This window comes from Podarcis bocagei, assembly GCF_964188305.1.
Source record: "Podarcis bocagei genome assembly, chromosome: 8".
Taxonomy (NCBI): domain Eukaryota; kingdom Metazoa; phylum Chordata; class Lepidosauria; order Squamata; family Lacertidae; genus Podarcis; species Podarcis bocagei.
The window spans coordinates 68184277-68203335 of NC_138133.1; the positions used below are offsets into that span (position 1 = coordinate 68184277).

General features: G+C 39.2%; 1 protein-coding gene across 1 annotated transcript in view; it reads left to right on the forward strand.

Moving 5' to 3' along the window:
- MATN2 (matrilin 2) overlaps positions 1–19059 on the forward strand; it is a 57974-nt gene that overhangs the window by 645 nt on the left and 38270 nt on the right. Inside the window, exons 2-5 of the mRNA XM_081204461.1 lie at positions 4112–4276; positions 7042–7611; positions 8295–8417; positions 13541–13663. Coding sequence (XP_081060587.1) covers positions 4162–4276; positions 7042–7611; positions 8295–8417; positions 13541–13663 — 931 coding nt within the window. The 5' untranslated portion in view covers positions 4112–4161. The remainder of the gene's footprint in view (positions 1–4111; positions 4277–7041; positions 7612–8294; positions 8418–13540; positions 13664–19059) is intronic.

Below are 19059 nucleotides of genomic sequence, written 5' to 3' on the forward strand. Positions count from 1 at the left end.
TAATTATAGGCGGGGTATAAATAAATTATTATTATTATTATTATTATTATTATTATTATTATTATTATTATTATTATTATTATTATTATTATTTTTCCCAGCAAATTGCATTTTCCCTTTTCTAACCCCCCCACCCCACCCCACCTGCTCTCTTTTAAATGCAATTATATACATCTCCCCCCCCCCCCTTTTCTCAACAACAGGCAGTCAACCTTTTCCCACAATATCTAGTGGCTAAATAATGGCTTAATTAGTGCAAGGGCTCCATTGGCATGAATGGAGGAAGGACAATTGAAAGTGACCCAGAGCAAAGAAAGCTAAATTTCTTGTATGTACTGTATATGATTTGCCATTTCCAAAGTCGCTGCTGGACCTCTTAATGTGGAAATGTTGCATTGGGAACTAGGTATCCACGCAGCTATTTCAAATCTTTAAACACGAGCAGTACAAAACAAAAATCAAAGAAGATGTGCATACATATGTCTTCTGGTAGAATACATGCTCTGTGTACATTTTCACATGGAAGCACTTTGAAAAATTTATCTATATGAGTTTCAGTGCTGATGACTTGTGGTCAATACAACACTGGAATCTCAGTCCCATAAGTTCTGAATATTAAGAAATCAAATCTGTTCCACCACATAAAACACATAACCTAACTCTGCCAACTCCATGGTACTATTAATCTTAAGTATTTTGTGGAAAATATGACAGATTCAATTCAAAGAGATCAAATGAGCTGTCCCCAAAGAATCAATTTGATGAAAAGATACTTTGTCTGTAGAGCAGTTGAACATAACTTGCCAACTAGGAGACCAACGTCATTACAAAAATCTTCCTCAGTAAATCTTGCTTCCCCACATCCAGTGGAAATTATGCAAAGCTGACCAAACCATGGGATTACTGTTTCAAATATCAATATATGCTTCTTCATAGTTGCCTTTATTAAACTAGAAAATGTTAGCTGCAGAGATCCTAGTAGCTCCGTATGCAATTTAAAATAATAGAGCATAACTTTTAGCTTTCTCAGTATGAATTGACTACTGACAAGAAATGTTGCAGCAGTGTATGAGAACTTTTCCAGGTATTTTAAGGAAGAAAAAGAGATCCCATCACTTGATTGCTGTAGGGGAGCCAAACATCTTTCTTCAAATAAATGTTGCTATTATTCTTAATGTTACTACAGTAAAAATAAAAAAATAAGTTCCACAAAGTATCATCCTAAGATGGCGGCATTACATTACTGCTTGCTTATTTACATACATTACAAATATCAAAACACTGTGATCCAAAACCATTCCTCTTTTTTTGATGACTGGGCCAATTTTATGTTATTTGTCAATGTTTCAATCACAATTGTATCCCAACCCTTTTTGCACCAATATTCCAAATGTTTCTCTAAGGAACTGAAATTCCCGTTACAGTAGCATAACTGTAAGTGCTTTGTGGACTACGTCTGCATGTGTTCTCATGAGCACCTATTGGACAGTATCCAAAAGATCCCAAGTAAACAGTAACACAACTCCCTTTTTTCTTATTTTGTTCCTTGACACTGGAGCATAGTATGAAGACATGTGATGCAGCAAAATTACTTCAGCTAAGCAGGTCTGGGCCTAGTTATTGCCTAGACTGGAGTCTTCTCAGAAACCCTAGATATGCCACCTTGAGTTCCATATTAAATAAAGCTAGGATATAAATATAATAAGCAAATAAGGCAGAGATCCAAACCCCCAACTGTTGCACTGAAGGTGGGTGGGTCTTGGATGGGTTGGAGATCTTCCTTGGCCCAGTCCAAAACAGCTTCATTGGCCTCCCTCTTGCATGGAGATCCCCATTTCGCCTGGCAAAAGTGCAGGTGGTCGGAAACACAGCCAGTGGGATTCCCACTGGCAGCAGCCCACAGAAAGACTCAAAATAGTAACAGGGAGGGGTGAGCCAGTCCGGGATCCACTGGCTCCAGAGCTGGCCCACTACCATCACTTGATGGCTTTGGACCTGATTCACTGCCAGCTCCAGGCTGCTGTATCAGAGAACAGGGCTTTGCCTGCCCCTTCATCTTCCACCCAAGCTGGAATTAGGATTGTTCTATGTCCTTAGAGACTGACGCTGTGTCCTTAGAGACTGACGCTGTGCATGTTACTTCCGTTAAAGGGTATTGGGAACTGCAGTTTACCCCTACATCTCCCAGTGCCCTCAACAAACTACAGTTCCCAGGATTCTTTCGGAGGAGTTGAGTATGCTTTAAATCCACAGCAGTGATCAGAGGAGAAACGAGTGCTGATAGAAGAAACGCCATGATGCATCCTTAACAGTGAAACGGATGCCTTCATCTGGCCCAACTGCAATAGAAGATGTTTCTCCTGTTTGATCTCTTCAGCCACAGCTGGCGCTGAAATTCTCCAATGGTTTGACTTTAGCCCCAATAGCGCACTCTTCCATTGCCACACGCTTCCATTGTTGAGACAGGCGGTTGCCAACAATGACAATGACAGAGTTTTTTTGCATCCATTTGTCTTTAAATGGAACACAGTAATGAAGTAATATTTTTTTCCCCAGTAGAATGTGTCCAAGGTTTTTAAGTACCATTGAGCTTTAGCTGATTTAATGCTATTTTAATTTGGATACTTTATGTGTATTTTTAAATGGGTGTTGCCTGCTTTAATTGGGTGTCGTCCATTTCGACTGTACCCTCTGTGGAGCAAATGATACTGTGGGCCACGTTTAAGAGAGCCCAGATGGCATCTTCTTTGAAAAGAAAGGGGTGCTTTGAAGGAGGGAAGGAGCAGGGGGGAAGGAAGTGCTTAACCCAAACTAAATCTGAGTAAATAAATAAGCGCTACTGTATGCTAACCCACTGGGCTGCATAATATTGTGAGTGTTCGTAAATATGTGGCCTTTTCTTTGTTTTACATTTGCATTTATATGTTGAAAAACTTAATATCTTGCCTTTGTCCAATGTTAAAGCCCTAGGAATGTTTACTCAGAACTAAACCCCATTGAATTTGATTGATTACTTACCAGTATTTATTTATTATTACATTGTTAACCCACCTTTCCTCTACGAGCTCAAGATGGCAGACACGGTTCCCCCCCTTTCCCATTTTATCCCCACTGCAAGTAAGTGTTGTGCAGAATTGCAGCCTTAAACTGCCCATATCACAGTGCAAAAATAAGCGAAAATATATGCACGAAATTCATAATCTCAAATCACAGCAAGTGAACAAGTTACTGTGGCAGAGAAACACCTGTTGTGGTGTGAAGTGTTAGGCTTCACCCTAGGAGATCCCGGTGCAAAATCTTTGCTCTATGTATGCTTCCTGTTGCAATATGCAAATCAACCTCTTCTGTGTAGCCTGCCCCACACATGATTGTTTTGAGGAGTGAACATCCTTGGAAGAAGGCAGAATACAAATGAATGAAATCACTGGAAGATGTTTTACAGCACCTTCTAAAGTCTTTTACAAATGTTGTTAGTCTTTTTATATAAGATTGTTAATGATGGCGTTGTCTATGTTTTTAGCTTTTTCTATTTTATCTATATAGGGGGACGTGGGTGGCGCTGTGGTCTAAACCACTGAGCCTAGGGCTTGCTGATTAGAAGGAATCGAATCCCCGCGACGGGGTGAGCTCCCGTTGCTTGGTCCCAGCTCTTGCCAACCTAGCAGTTTGAAAGCATGTCAAAGTGCAAGTAGATAAATAGGTACTGCTCCGGCAGGAAGGTAAACGGCATTTCCGTGCGCTGCTCTGGTTCGCCACATGACCCGGAAGCTATCTGTGGACAAACGCCAGCTCCCTTGGCCTATAGAGCGAGATGAGCACGCAACCCCAGAGTTGTCTGCGACAGGACCTAACGGTCAGGGGTACCTTTACCTTTATCTTTTTATTTTATCTGTATAAACTGCCTTGAGTCCTGGATTGGGGAAAGGGTGGGATATAAGTAAATATAATAACAACAATAACAACAACAACAACAACAACAACAACAACAACAACAATAATTAATTGTTGCATGTACATTCAGAAAGAAGCAGCATTAGAAGAAAGGTGCATGACATATTTCTGGCAGTGATTGCCTGACGATAAAACTTAATCTCATTTCCTCTTGTCACAGTGAAGTGCCCTGATTATCCATCTTGCTCCATTCTTTGTTCTTTCTGAAAAATGAAGAAAATGATCTCATGCTTCCTTTTGCTGGTTGGACTTTTCCCTGCCTTGGCCAGAGAGAGACACTTTCCAGGGACACTTTTAAGTCAAAGAAATGATGTTTCTTTACTTGGTGAGTTGCAAGCTGGCAATATCAAACAATACCTGCATACAGTTTAGGACTTCCTAACGCTTGTAGATTGTAAGCAATGGGGACTGTGCTGCTCTGCTCTTTCGGAGGGGATGATTATTGTGGAAGCCACAACACTAGAAATAGGATAGGGAAGCGGAGAAGTAGAACAGTTTGGGAAGATGCATATACCATTATGATGAGTGGTCTTTTTAAACAGGCAACACTACTTCTGGATGGACCAAAGAACCTGGTGAAGTGGCAGAGAGAGGCTTGCATAACCTTTTCCTTGCCTGCTGTTTCCTTTATCAGATTACAAAACAGCCATGACTTTTTTTTTTGGGGGGGGGGGAGAGAGATAGTTGCTTAGGAGTGATTTTGAGCAAGAAACAGTGAGCAAGAAAATATTCAAGCACTCCCTTCTCTTCACTGCCTCTCTAGTGCCTGTTCCTTTCTGGAAGTAGCTTTTACTGCTTAAAAAGGCATGGTAGGTTGATGATTACATTCATAAATGTCTAGTTCGACACTTAAAATGGCACGTACATGTTGGGGAAATTGTTGGTATTAATAGCATCAATTATATGAATTATACCCTATTGCTTGAAGTGCCTGGAATAAACTAGTACAGTAAATCTATTTTGCTAGAAGCTCAACTAGATGACCTAATGCACATTTTATATTTCCATTACTTATGAATGTGTCATAAACACTGGATTCCAAATAAGAGGTTAGGGATCAAAATCACAAAAATTAAAGTTCTATGTTCACAGTTGTTGTTTTAATCCTTGCTGCTTAGTATTGTTATCTTTGTTAGAATTGCGCCAGAAAGTTCCATGAGGGGGTATACCCTATCCTGTCCTTTCCTTTTTGGACTACATTAATTGTAAATCAGAGCCAGAATTGTGGGCATGGTTGAACAAAGCCAGAACTTTTCATTTCCATGTGATGTTTGCAAAGACTCCAAAATTTGCCTTGGCTAGAGTACTGCATTTGACCCAATTTCTTCTTATTTCTGATTAGTTAATTATGGAACATATACAAAATCCACAGCTTTAGTTACTAACACTTGCCCTCTGACTATTAGTATTCCAAAGCTGCAACACTACTTCTAAAACTGGTGCCAAAACAATGTCCTGGGAAGGAGGAACCTACACCTGGCATTCAAGTAAGAGCCCTGTGACAACTGACAGGGCCCATGGAGAAGACTGTGTTGGCTTTTTGGCTCCATTCCTTCATGTACTTGAGTCTGAAAACTTACACTGAAAATAGAACACTTAATTTTTTTACTTGAAATGATAAGCATCTTTCGAGTGTGATCCCCCCCCCCGACTTTTTTCAACTACATTTGAATCAACATAGAGAATTCCAGCTTACGGCATAATTGGAAGAGAAGCAATGAACTGGATCCAACTCCTCAGATTGAGGTCCAGACTTCCTAGTTTGGTCTCCAGTGGTGACCAAACTTAAGTTCAGCCCTTCCAACTCTATTTTAATTTCTTTCTTTCTGACTTCATTCCTGCAAATATCCCTCGCGTGTTATCCATGTACAATTATTATACCATAATTATTGGTGTTTTATTCTACGCTAGAAAAAAGAGAAATAACTGCATACAGGAGTGAGGTAATAATGTGGAAAACTAATAAATACGCCAGCATTTCTGCATCTCATTAGAATTGGAATGCCATGTTTGCTCATTTTGGAGGATGTTGAGCAACCTCTGGTTCTGAAAGCGTTAGCAACCTTTCTATGACTCTCTGAAGAAACCTTTACTGTAGCCCCCAAATGAATAAAACATAGTTACCGTACTTCATAGACCACAAATAACATTGTTGTTCTGTGCCCACAAATGTTTCTGGTTGCTGACAAAAGACCAAATGAACCAGAGGGAAATATGACCATTTCCCTCAATAAATTGCAGAAACATGTTTTCAGTATTTATCCTTGAACCATTTGCTTAAGTATGCAACAATAGACAACAGTACAAAAAACCCCCCAAAAAAACTTATATTGACTTTGTATTTCCCCAAGATGGAATGTTGCTTCAGTTGACTATAGAATATGCAGACTCAGGATAGGAGCCCATAATGTTAGTTGCTTACCACTAGCTAAATTTGGTTGTTGCCTACATCTTTTATGCTAATTCTCAATTCTTCTTTTAGTCTTATTAGTACAGTCAAACCTCGGATCATGAACGCCTCTGTTTTGGAACGTTTCGGCTCCCGAACGCTGAAAACCCGGAAGTTAACACTCCGGTTTTTGAACGTTTTTCGGAAGCCGAACGTCCAATGCAGCTTCCGCTTGGGTGCAGGAAGCTCCTGCAACCAATCAGAAGCCATGCTTCGGTTGCTGAACATTTCGGAAGCCAATTGGGCTTCTGGAATGGATTACATTCGACTACCAAGGTTTGACTGTAGCATGTTTATACTCCACCTTTCCTCCAAAGAGGTGAGACTGGTATATATGTTACTTGCCCCTCCCATTTCAGCCTTACAACAACCCTGTGAGGTAGGCAAGGCTGAAAGATGGTGACTGTAGCAAGGTCATTCACTAAGCTTCATGGGATTTGCACCTTGGTCTCCCAGGTCCTAGTCCAGCACTCTAACCAGAACACTAAAAATATTGGTAGATTGAGTATCTTTGGGTTGTAAATTAAATTTCATTTGCTTCCTAGTTCTCAATTCAAATTATAAGCACTCTACCTGACCCATCATACTCACTTTGGGGAATTGTTTGTTTTATATATCTGCTTTCCCCCCTCCTTTTTCAGAAAATATTTGCAATAACAAACGGCTGGACCTTGTGTTCATCATTGACAGTTCTCGCAGTGTTCGCCCTTATGACTTTGAGAAAGTGAAAGAATTCATCTTAACCATCTTGCAGTTTTTGGACATTGGCCCGGATGCCACTAGAGTGGGACTCATTCAATACGCCAGCACGGTCAAACAGGAATTTTCCCTGAAGACCTTTAGGAGGAAACAGGATGTGGAGAGAGCAGTGAAAAGAATGTTGTACCTGGCTACAGGTACCATGACGGGATTAGCCATTCAGTATGCGGTGAACATCGCATTTTCAGAATCTGAAGGGGCTCGGCCACTCCGACAGAATGTGCCTAGAGTGATCATGATAGTGACAGATGGGAGGCCTCAGGATCCTGTCGCAGATGTTGCCGCAAAAGCCAGGAATTCGGGAATTCTGATTTTTGCTATTGGCGTGGGAAAAGTAGATATGAATACCCTCAAGTCCATTGGGAGTGAACCTTATGAAGACCATGTGTTTTTGGTTGCAAATTTTAGCCAGATTGAAACGCTGACTTCTGTGTTCCAGACTAAACTTTGTGGTAAGGCTCTTAAACATAGATTTTGAAAGTTTTGTTGAAAATTCTTTTAAAGGTGCCTCTCTCCCTCCCTCTTGTTTTTAAAAGAAACAGGTGCATGCCAGAACCATGGGCTCCTTATCATGAAAGACAAATTGCAGTGTGTTTGATGAATAGACAGGTTTTTGAGAAGCACCACAAATAATTATTTAAGGCTGTGTTGAGATGCAACAAAAAAAAAACCAGTTTTCCATTATGTGCATGAGCCACAGTGAACCTTGGACTCACACACTTTCCCTTTCTTTCTTTCTTTCTTCGCATGAGAAGGGAGGAAATGTAAAACTTCTGATTGCAGTCGGTAATGAACTGCATCTTCCTGTTTTCTCTGAATAGGGTAAGCTGCCATAGGTCATTCACCTGTACATGCCAGAATCAAACAATAGTTTAATATCTTGGTTTGTTAATTAACTATGGTTTGTACAAAGCATTTCCCATGTTCAGACAGAATGGAAAACTGTGGATGGTTACAAACCATTTTGAGCAGGAAAGACTATTTTGGTGCTCATTTCATTCCTTTAATATGGATGTTCTCTTTGTCCGTTGAAAGAAAAACCTCTTATCTACGTTTTTACACCTCTTACCTAGTCATTTTTTATATTAAGTCTTTAGCAGAAGTAGTTTTGTTTAATTACCTTTCTATTTTTCAGTCCAACACATGTGCAGTGTGACTGAACATGGCTGTGATCATTTCTGCATCAACACTCCTGGATCTTATGTATGTAAATGCAAACAAGGGTATATTCTGAACTCAGACCAGAGGACTTGCAATAGTGAGTTTTCTATTGTATCTCTCTTATATCTTACCAACTCATAAATACAGTCTTTGGTGTAAAATTGCAAAGCTGTTGTGGTCTCAAGTGCCTGAAAACATTTGACATTACTTCCTTGGAAAATCAATATATCCAATCCTGATAACTTTTTTTTATAAGGTAAAATGGTGGAATGGTTTTTTGGTGTGTGTATAAACATATTCTAAGAAAGCTACATGTTAAGTTTTTCTAGTACAACATAGTGCAGTTTCTGATGTAAATGTAAGGCTGTACTTTCCTTTGCTGCATATCATTGGCTGCTTCTGGTGGGAACTGGACAATTCTCAGCATAACAGTACCCAGGATATTATGCACTATGCATAATGGGGAAACATCTTTGAGGGGGGAATTGCTAACATTTTCAGCAACAGATCCATGTTTTTTTGTGGTTCTGCCCACAGGAACACCAACATTGCTATATAGTTGGTAGTATCTGTACCTCTTGCCTATGTCTTTCCCCTTTCAATTCTCCCATCATTTTAATAGTAGGAAAACTTTTTAAAAACACTTTGTATTTCCATTTTGTCTCACATTTTCTTTTTCCTCTGTGCCAAAGATTTCTTCACTTTCCTTGCCAAGATCTAGTCTCAGATCTTGTCATGGTTATTGCTTGCTATAGTGTAGAATACATTTAAAATATATAATATTTTATCTAAGATCAGGAGTCTTAGACTAGGACTTCTCTCCTGTTTATGTCACCCTGTAACATGTTGAAAAAATAATTAGCTGCAGTAATCTTGTCCAGAAGATCAACGTGGCATTGTGGCACCAGATGCTTTATAGACTTCTTCACAGTGTTTATAGTGAAGATTTCCCTCAGAGGCAAATCATTATGTTTTTCCTCCACTTGTGTCTCAAAATAAACATTATATAGTAGCACATGTCTTTTTTTTAATTCTAAGTGGCCTGCCTTCCTATGATAACTTAGTTCACGTTATGTACAGCAAAGTGATAAAAATTACAAATAGCATGGGCGTAATTAAATAGAAGGTGCCCCTACACCACCAGTTTATGAAATACAGCTTATTGCCTTCTCTTATAAAGTACTGATTTAGGACAAACAAAATAAAATAATTCCTTCCAGTAGCACCTTAGAGACCAACTACGTTTGTTATTGGTATGAGCTTTTGTGTGCACACACACTTCTTCAGATATCTTCACACTTCTTCAAATATTTTCTTCAGATGTATCTGAAGAAGTGTGCATGCACACAAAAGCTCATACCAATAACAAACTTAGTTGGTCTCTAAGGTGCTACTGGAAGGAATTATTTTATTTTGTTTTGACTACAGCAGACCAACACGGCTACCTACCTGTAACTGATTTAGGACAGTAGTGCAGAAAATTGGCTGCAAGGAACATTATGCTGAGTGGTGCCCAATGGGTGGCCATGAAAATCGCCAGAAATTGGTGCAGTAGGAATGCGCATTAATTCACCAATAGAATCGCCGTTCGTGACACAGCACATAAGTGTCTTGACTGCAATCAAGTGCAGAGAGAAAGAGAGCCATGGAGGGAGCAAGAGTGATGATGGTCCATTTATATACCTTCCTAAAGGTTTTCCTCGCTTTTTAAAAAATGGCATAGTTATATTGTGGCCTAAGCTAAGTATAGATTCCCGAAGATATTTTTTCCCTGGTAACTATGGCCAAGGAAGCATGTGTGGCAGCTGTGGATATATGCGTTGCTGATGGCCCTGTCACACCTACTGTAGAATATTAAGAAAGGAAGATGCTAGAACAGTTTTGTTGGCAAGGGTTAGATTCAAGCTGATGCAGCCCCAGTGTGATTTATATATTGCCTTAATTATTTGTTTTACATATTAATATGCCACCTTTCAGAATGACAGTTTGCATCAAATAAAAGCAATTTTAAAAAACCCACTACTACAGTGTGATCCAAAAATATTGGGTGGATTCATCTAACCAGCCCCATCAGCAGAAGCTTTCTGGCCAGGGTTTTCCTCCTTTTTCTCCCACTGCACCACATAAAATTGGCTCTGAACCACCCCAGAACAGTGTGCAGGAGGAAGAAAGGAGTATCATTCTGTTTGGCAAGCTGGAATAATTTCATAGATTGAATGTTGGGAAGAGTGCGATGTTGATTTCCACTCATTGTATTTTTTAATATTTTTTTTATTTGCATGTGTTGTAGAATGTCCAGAAGCATATAAGGCCAAAAGCACATTCCTCACATGGTCTCTAATCTCTGCAGATATAAATAAGCCTTGTTTACATTTTCAGACAATACATGGTCAACATTAACCAGATGTATTTCACTAAACGCTAGCATCGGCTTTCAGTTAACTCCCACACTAAATTTAACATCCTCAAAATCACTTACCCTTTCTAATCTCTCAAAGTCAAGGGCTATAATTCACATCTCATTAAAGTAAATAGCAAGGCTCTCACCAGTAGTTCAGGTTTGTGAATTTCACTCGCTGGCTGCAGTTCCACAACCAGTTTATACATATATGTGACCCATTAATTTAATCAGCATTGACTTATGCGTACAGGAAATGTGCCCCTGTGTTAGATGGCTTCCCTACACCCAATATCCAGATGTTGAGTGTGGTTGCCTGTAGCAGGAAAAGCCCGAAGTGTACATGTATCAAAGAAGGGTACTTTAAAGTATTGATATTACAAGTCTGGAATTCCCCGCACAGAGCAGCCTGCAACAACTTATCCCTTCCTATTTTTAAAGAGAGTTTGAAAGGGGGGGGGAGGATTTTGGAAGGCTTCTTAAAATCAATTAAAACCATTCTGCTTGCTAAACAGAATTGGTTCATCAAACAGATGAGAGTTCCTTTTATTTTTAGTGTCAAGATCAGGAGCAGTCAGTGGGGTCACTGCCATGGAAACCAGCCTCTTGGCATTGGTTTTTTTGCTGCTTTCAAGGACAGCGGCTGAAAAAGGATGGCAGTGAAGTTGGACTGGCTCAGGCACACCAGGGAAGGCATCAGATTGGCTCTGCTGGTGTGTTTGTGTCCTGGTAAGCAGCAGTGATGCAGCCCCAACAGCCCCATTGGGGGGTTTTTCTGCAACAGACTAACATGGCTATCCTTAGTTATACTACCGTTCTTTTGTTTGTGTTGTTGGTTTCTAAATAGTTGCACCATTTAAATAATGTTTTGTTTATTCTCACATTTGGGCAATTAAGATTTCCTTTTTGAGAGGAAACAAAATGTGTCAGGCATAGAGGGAACTTTGAAGAGACTAGATATAGCGTATCCAGTTTGTTCGTGCAGAAAACAAACCTATAGTAAGTCTTGGCTGGGGAAAAAGTAAGCATGCCATTCTCTGGGAAAGCATGTGTGTATTTGTCACAATGAGCACAGATTGTATAAGTAAACAGTTGCTTCTTTTACCAAATATTTAATCTGTATTTTCAGAATTATGTCTAGGTTTTTAAAGTATCAGTATCACATATCAGTTTTGACACTTTGTTTTAGAATGTTTTATTTTTTTATGAAGTTGTTTATATATCATGGGCTTGTGTTAAACGTGACTTGTTTATTTTAAACTCTTTCTCACATTTATCTTTAAATACGTACAAATCTCCCTGGCCATAAATTCTGGAGGTAGGAAAAACAATCTGAATAAGCAAGGGTGACTTTAAATCACTTAAGTAATACTGATTGTGGATATTTAGTTTCTAGGCTGTAGGGGCAATTAGTGACCTGATACTGGTTTTTAAAAAGCAATACTGCAAAGTATTTTCTTTTTTAATTGCTTGAACCCTATTTCTTGAGGGAGATCTTTCTAGCTTAAAAGATCTTTCAGAATTTTAAACTAAAAGCATATTTATACTGCTACCAAATCTGCCGGTTGGCTATATATTGGCTTTGGGATGGGAGCCCTCTGCATTGCAGAAGATACTGAGACATGTTTTAAGGCACCAGTTCAACTCACACAAAGCATAGTTCGCGTAGGAGATTACCAGCCAAACCTAACAAATGCATATTCTTGCTAGTTAGCATGGGAAGGCGCTAAATCCACAGAGCTGTATTGCTGATAGGCAGATACTTAGACCATAGAATTGGTAGAGAGGGCTCTGTGTGATGTCATTTCCCCTCTCCTAGAGAGGAAGGAGAGTATAGTACTTCCTGTTCCTCTCTATGTTCCTTTGACTAGTGTTGGGTGCAGATATGCCTCTGCTTGCTGCAGCTTTTAGGCACATGGCTGAAGCTGGTTATATTGTAAATATACTAAGTATTTTGCCTGCATAGTTTTTACTGCTGCCACTTCTGTGAACCAGTGCAATATTATAAGTAAATTATATATATATATTTACTTACCTTACAAGCTGTTGCCTGATTCTTTGTTAAGTGGGGTAAGAAGGGGGAAGCCAACTTACTTTGTTAGCTGGATTTGCTCAAAAGGAGGCTTTGCAGCCTAATTCCTATGCTTCTGGTTTTGCTGCCGAGGTTGGGCTTTTGAAACTCTGCTCAACCCACACATGTGGGAGCCTAGAGAAATGAATTGCAATTAGTATATCTTCTCTTACCTATTAAAACCCATCCCACAGGTCACACTTTGTTGACCCCCGTTTCACTCTGCACAAACTGAGAGAGGTAGCTGTGTTAGTCTTCTGCAACAAAAGCAACAGCAGAGTCTTGCAACACAGCATTTATTATGGCATAGACTGGCGGTAGCCATTGTGGAGCCCTCCATATGTTGTGGACTAATTATCAGGAAATCTGCATAGGTTTGCAGTTCAGTGCTATTAAATCTCATTTCAAGTAAATCTTCCAGAAGTTCTCCCATTTCTGTCCATGTGGTAATGGAAGGTTCTGATACAATTTTAGCCAAAGTGCTTGGTTTTAAGCCAGTTGATGATCTGATTGTAACATTTGCTGTTCCTGCAGATTAGTTCTGCATCCAACAGATAATTTTGGGTAAGGTAACAAAGCATATCTATATGTTCACAAACATCTCCAATATTGCTGTCCTCTCTGCATGCGGATACTATATGATAGGAAAGATTGCAGGACCTGAGACAGAAAGAAAAGGTAGAACTGATGATGGCACAGGCTGCAATCCCAGTTCTTTCTAAGATTGTGGTGTAATTTTTATATTTTGCAGCCCAGGACCTATGCGAAGTCGAAAAGCATGATTGCGAACAGATATGCGTGAATACACCTGGATCCTATGTTTGCCAGTGTTATGATGGTTATGAACTTGAGGAAGATGGAAAGAAATGCTTCAGTATGTATCTGCTTCCTATTGTTCTTACACTTAAAAAAAGAAAGCAAGGAAAAAGAGGCTGCTTTTATTGCGATAACTGTCTTGGATATCTCTTAGCCCTCCAAGGCCTGGAGAAGCATACCCAGCTGCCCCCTCAGCTGCTTGGGCTGCCACAGGGTCCCATTGGTCCCTCTCATTCCCATGAAAAAGGTTACTTATGACTGCAGGCAGATCAACCTCATAGAATCATAGAATCATAGAGTTAGAAGAGACCACAAGGGCCATCGAGTCCAACCCCCTGCCAAGCAGGAAACACCATCAGAGCACTCCTGACATATGGTTGTCAAGCCTCTGCTTAAAGACCTCCAAAAAAGGAGACTCCACCACACTCCTTGGCAGCAAATTCCACTGTCAAACAGCTCTTACTGTCAGGAAGTTCTTCCTAATGTTTAGGTGGAATCTTCTTTCTTGTAGTTTGGATCCATTGCTCCGTGTCCGCTTCTCTGGAGCAGCAGAAAACAACCTTTCTCCCTCCTCTATGTGACATCCTTTTATATATTTGAACATGGCTATCATATCACCCCTTAACCTCCTCTTCTCCAGGCTAAACATGCCCAGCTCCCTTAGCCGTTCCTCATAAGGCATCGTTTCCAGGCCTTTGACCATTTTGGTTGCCCTCCTCTGGACACGTTCCAGTTTGTCAGTGTCCTTCTTGAACTGTGGTACCTCTTTAGTTTCTAATCTCCTATATTCAGTTTGGAGTATCAGGGATGACAGGGTGGCTGAGACCCATAAGCTGTCAGCTCACACGTTCCATTGCTTGTGGGGAATGGAAGGTTCTGCTGGCTGTGAAGCCGTAGGATAAAATCTTACAGAACTAATGTGGGAATAGGATGAAGGGAAGGAAGAATTCATGTGGTGCCACTGTAGAAATTTCTCTAAGCAGGAGAATTGCAGCAATGGGCAGGAAAATTATCAGACACAACAACAAACTAATAAGTTTAAGGGCACAAACTCTTTGTGATAGCTATGTGAGTTGTTCCTGATGTTATGATTAATCTGCTGTTTCCCACACTGTGGACTTCCCTTTTCTGGAGCTGGAAGGGAACACCTCCACATTTCATTAAAGAGTGTTCCTTGATGCTAAACAACTATCTCAGGCTCCAGTTTTTAAAAGCTTGCTAAAAAAATATGTGAAAGCATACTGATTCCATCATATGTTCAAGTTTTCTTAGGCCCATAAACACAGTCACACCCCAATACTTTGTAAGCAAAACAGCTTCCCACAGCTGTACATTCTCTCTAGCAAACTTCACTCTGAAACCCATAAAACTTATTGCTTTTCAAATAACAGCTGTTTTATGTTACTTCTTTGCATGAGGAATGGGTTGTTCTTTGTTCTAATGAATACTTTACTTTCTGATTGCTGAATACTTAAACTTATTATATATAAATCGGATGCATTTCCATTTACATGCACTATGTTCTCTTTTTGTTTATTTAAGTATTTTCATTTGTTTGAATACCTCCTGTCCTATGTCCTACTGAGATCCCTAAAAATCAAAGCCATCTTCTTTTGTATAGTCTTTGTTAATTTCTCCAGGGGCACATAGACACACTAGCTCTTCTGTAACTGTGCAACTCCTTTCCCCTAGAGAGTTCTCATAGCCCAAATATCTAGCTTAAGTGCCATGATACTTCTCTTTTTCTTTAAGCTAGGGCTGAGCTATAGGCAGCTCTCAGGTCAGCCAGAAGCTGAAACAGACTAAAGAGACTGATAGGAAGACTTTTACAGCCTTTTCTATCCAGAAGTGCCCAATGGCCAACTTGGGGGGAGGGGAGGGACTAATCCAGAGCCTGAGAACATTTCACTAGAAGGAACTTGTTCCAAATGGCAGCTACACAGAGAATGGAACCCAGTTCTAGCCCTGGCAGCTTCTAGCACTTCAGGGACACAAGGGTTTAAAAAACATTTCCATGCAATTTCAACCATAGTATAAGTTTCTCTGCTCAGACTTAATTATATTCCAGGCTCATTGGATAATTTAGCAGGATCTTATTAGTGGCTTATGGAATGATGAGTCCTCTTCTCACTCTCAAAACATGTCTATTCTCATATTCATGTTATGTATTTTCCCTTCCTCTTGACCTAATTCTACAGAGGTGTGGCTTCTCTACATTTAGCTTGGAGGAACTCCATAATACAGTATGTGCAGCTTATAGGCAGCTTAGTCTGAAGTCCTATGTACCTTCCAAATGAGTAAATCTAAATGAGCACAGTGGGACTTACTTCCAATTGTGTGCTGAAAAATCATAATTATTTTTTAATGAATGCCCTTACCCTAGCCATATTTACTTAGATTTAATTATCATTGATTTCAGCTGACCTTTATCCATCTAACAGTGCTTAAGGTTGTGGTCCTTTTCTACACTCCATTTTAGTTTCTTCTACACCTTGAACTTTTAAGATACAGGTTCAAGTTTTGCAGAAGACAAAAGTGCTTTCTTTCTCAAGAGTGGATTATATGGGCCAAATGAAATACTACTACTTTTCTCAAGAGTAGATGATATGTGCCAGATACTATTAGTTTCAAAAACCTAGAATAGTCATGTTGTCTGAACATCTCAACTTTACCCCAAGAATAAAGAGTAAATTACAGTTGAATCAGAGCCCAGTCATTCTGAATTCTGTGTGGCGCTTAATAATTGAATCTATAGGACAGAAAAAAACTAAACAGTTTAAACATCAAGAACTGATGTTTTGACAGAACTGAAGTAATACGGCAACACAGCACATATGTGTATGTGAGAACACACAAAAGATGTTGCATATGTAGTGTTTTGTGTGTGTACATTATCCCTCACCAGATAAAATTTAAAAAAATCCTTCCAGTAGCAGATAAAATTGTGTGCCCTTCACACTTAATATTAGAGATGACTGACCCTCATCAGGATACTACAATTTCTTTCTTGCAACTCTTCGTTGGAATCCATTGCAATGTATATATGATTGGGACCAGACCATAGAAGGCAATATGTTCAGTACCCTCCACACCCTTCTGGCTTTCAAACAATGTGAAATATTTAACAAAAGTAGTAATCAGAAGCAGATAAACATGTTTTCAGGGGAAAGGAACAACAACAAAAAACAGATGGGAGAATTGTAGTCAGTTTTTTTCTACGCCAATGGCCAATATCCCTAGTAACAACAACAATCTATGCATATATTCTCTCTCCTGCAATACAGCAGACTAGCTGAAGTGACTTTAAGATATACGTCTATCGACTACCTTGCTGGGAATTAGCTATAAAGCAAATTCACATGCAAAGTATAAGAAGAACCAAACTGCCATTAAAAAAAAAAAGTCTAATGGAAAGTTTTGCCTACTTTACACTGATAGAAGTTGGTCTAATAAAATATCAATTTAAATGCTTTTCATTTCTAGATATTCTATAAATGCTATTCAGATAAATGTTATAAATAGTTGGTCTATATGCTGTCCTATAAGTTTAGTATGTTTACTATTCATATTGCCTCATTTCAAAGTGGATATTGTAGAGCTGTAAAAGATTGATTATGTTTTTGTATATGATGGAAGTTGCCCAGAGTGGCTGGGGCAACCTAATCAGATGGGCAGGGTACAAATAATAATAAGATGATGATGATGATGATGATGTGTGTAATAATTGGGACTTTTTAGTTTAGAAAAAGGGAAAGCAAGAGGGGACATGATAGAGATTTATAACATCATGCATGATGTCGAGAGAGTGGATAGAAAGAAACTGTTCTCAGGAAGCTGAATGCTGGTTGTAGCTCAGAGCAGACCCACTGAAATTAACGTACACAACTAGTATCCATGAATTTCAATGGGTCTACTCTGAGTAAGGGATCCAACCCTATTACTCATCTATTCGACAAAGGTGCTAGTCGCTGACTACTTTTGTATTTTCGAAATAACTGTTTTCCCATTGATTGGGTCTTCATTAGTATAAATAAGTAAATTATATCCTGAAATGTACTGTGGTTAGAGTAGATTGCTGTTACTATAATTTTGTCTCACGAGGCTGCTGAAAAATTGCGCTTGAGATTTTTAAGGGAAAGCTGATTATTGCTTTAATTTTCAAGAAATGTTCCATATGACTGTCTTCGGCCTGGAACAAGGAAGGTGTTTGCCAGGAAAGTGGTTACACATCCTACATGACGGAAAGTCTAAATTGTTTGGACTCTGCCCAATTTCTTTAAGTCAGCAAAGCAGAAACTCCCATAATGTGAAAGAATATTATCAGCTGCTTTTTGTTCTGTTTTCCCAAGGTTGCCTAAATTATGGCAGAGTTACAGTTGTGGGATTTGGGGAGAATGCATTAATCCAAACAAATGGACATTAAATTTTTTTTTTAAAGTAATATGATTTTGGAACGTAAAAAAGAAATATAACAGGATCTAGCAGCTAGTTCATAATGGCTTAGTTGGCACTGTTGGGAATGCCGTACTTGGTAAAATTTATATAAAACATGACATTATTTCAAGGGCAAAAAATGGAAACTTTGTTCTTTTTATTAGTCCAAATGATCTAAGAAACCACTTTGCGATTTGATTATGTTTATCCTTTGTTTAGAATAATTCTTTAAAAACTGACACAAGCTCCACAGAGATAAATACAGTTCAGCTTCCTCTATCCAAAATCTGCAGAGCATTCCAAACAATTTAGAATGTTCTGAAAGAGGGCTTTGATTAACAGGTTTACATTTAGGCAAATAGAAGGCATTTGAGAAGGGCACAAATATATTCTAATAAGCAGAAATTTTGAGTAATGGGAGTTTGCACAATGACAGATATACAATGTTTAATATTTTCAGGGTATAGCTCACACCATTTCACAACCACTTTCACAAATTAGTTTAGTTTTGGCATCTTGCCTAGTGCTTTGTAGATAAATATTACGTCCTGTTTATATTTAGTGAATATAAATTACCAAAATGACTACAACAATGCTTCTTGCTGTCAAAGAGCAATACAAGCCCAGTATGGTGTAATGGCTAGAGGGCTGGCTGGGAAGGCCCAAGTTCAAATAGCTGTGAAGCTCAATGGGAGGTCCTGAGGCTAAGTTGCCTAATTTATAAGTATTCCTTCCAGTAGCACCTTAAAGACCAACTAAGTTAGTTCTTGGTATGAGCTTTCGTGTGCATTCACACTTCTTCAGATATATTCTTCAGATATTCTTCAGGTATCTGAAGAAGTGTGCATGCACACGAAAGCTCATACCAAGAACTAACTTAGTTGGTCTTTAAGGTGCTACTGGAAGGAATTTTTTTATTTTGACTATGGCAGACCAATACGGCTACCTACCTGTAACTAATTTATAAGGTTGTTGTAAGGGGGGAATAGAGGACGGAGAATAGCATGCATGCATCTTTCA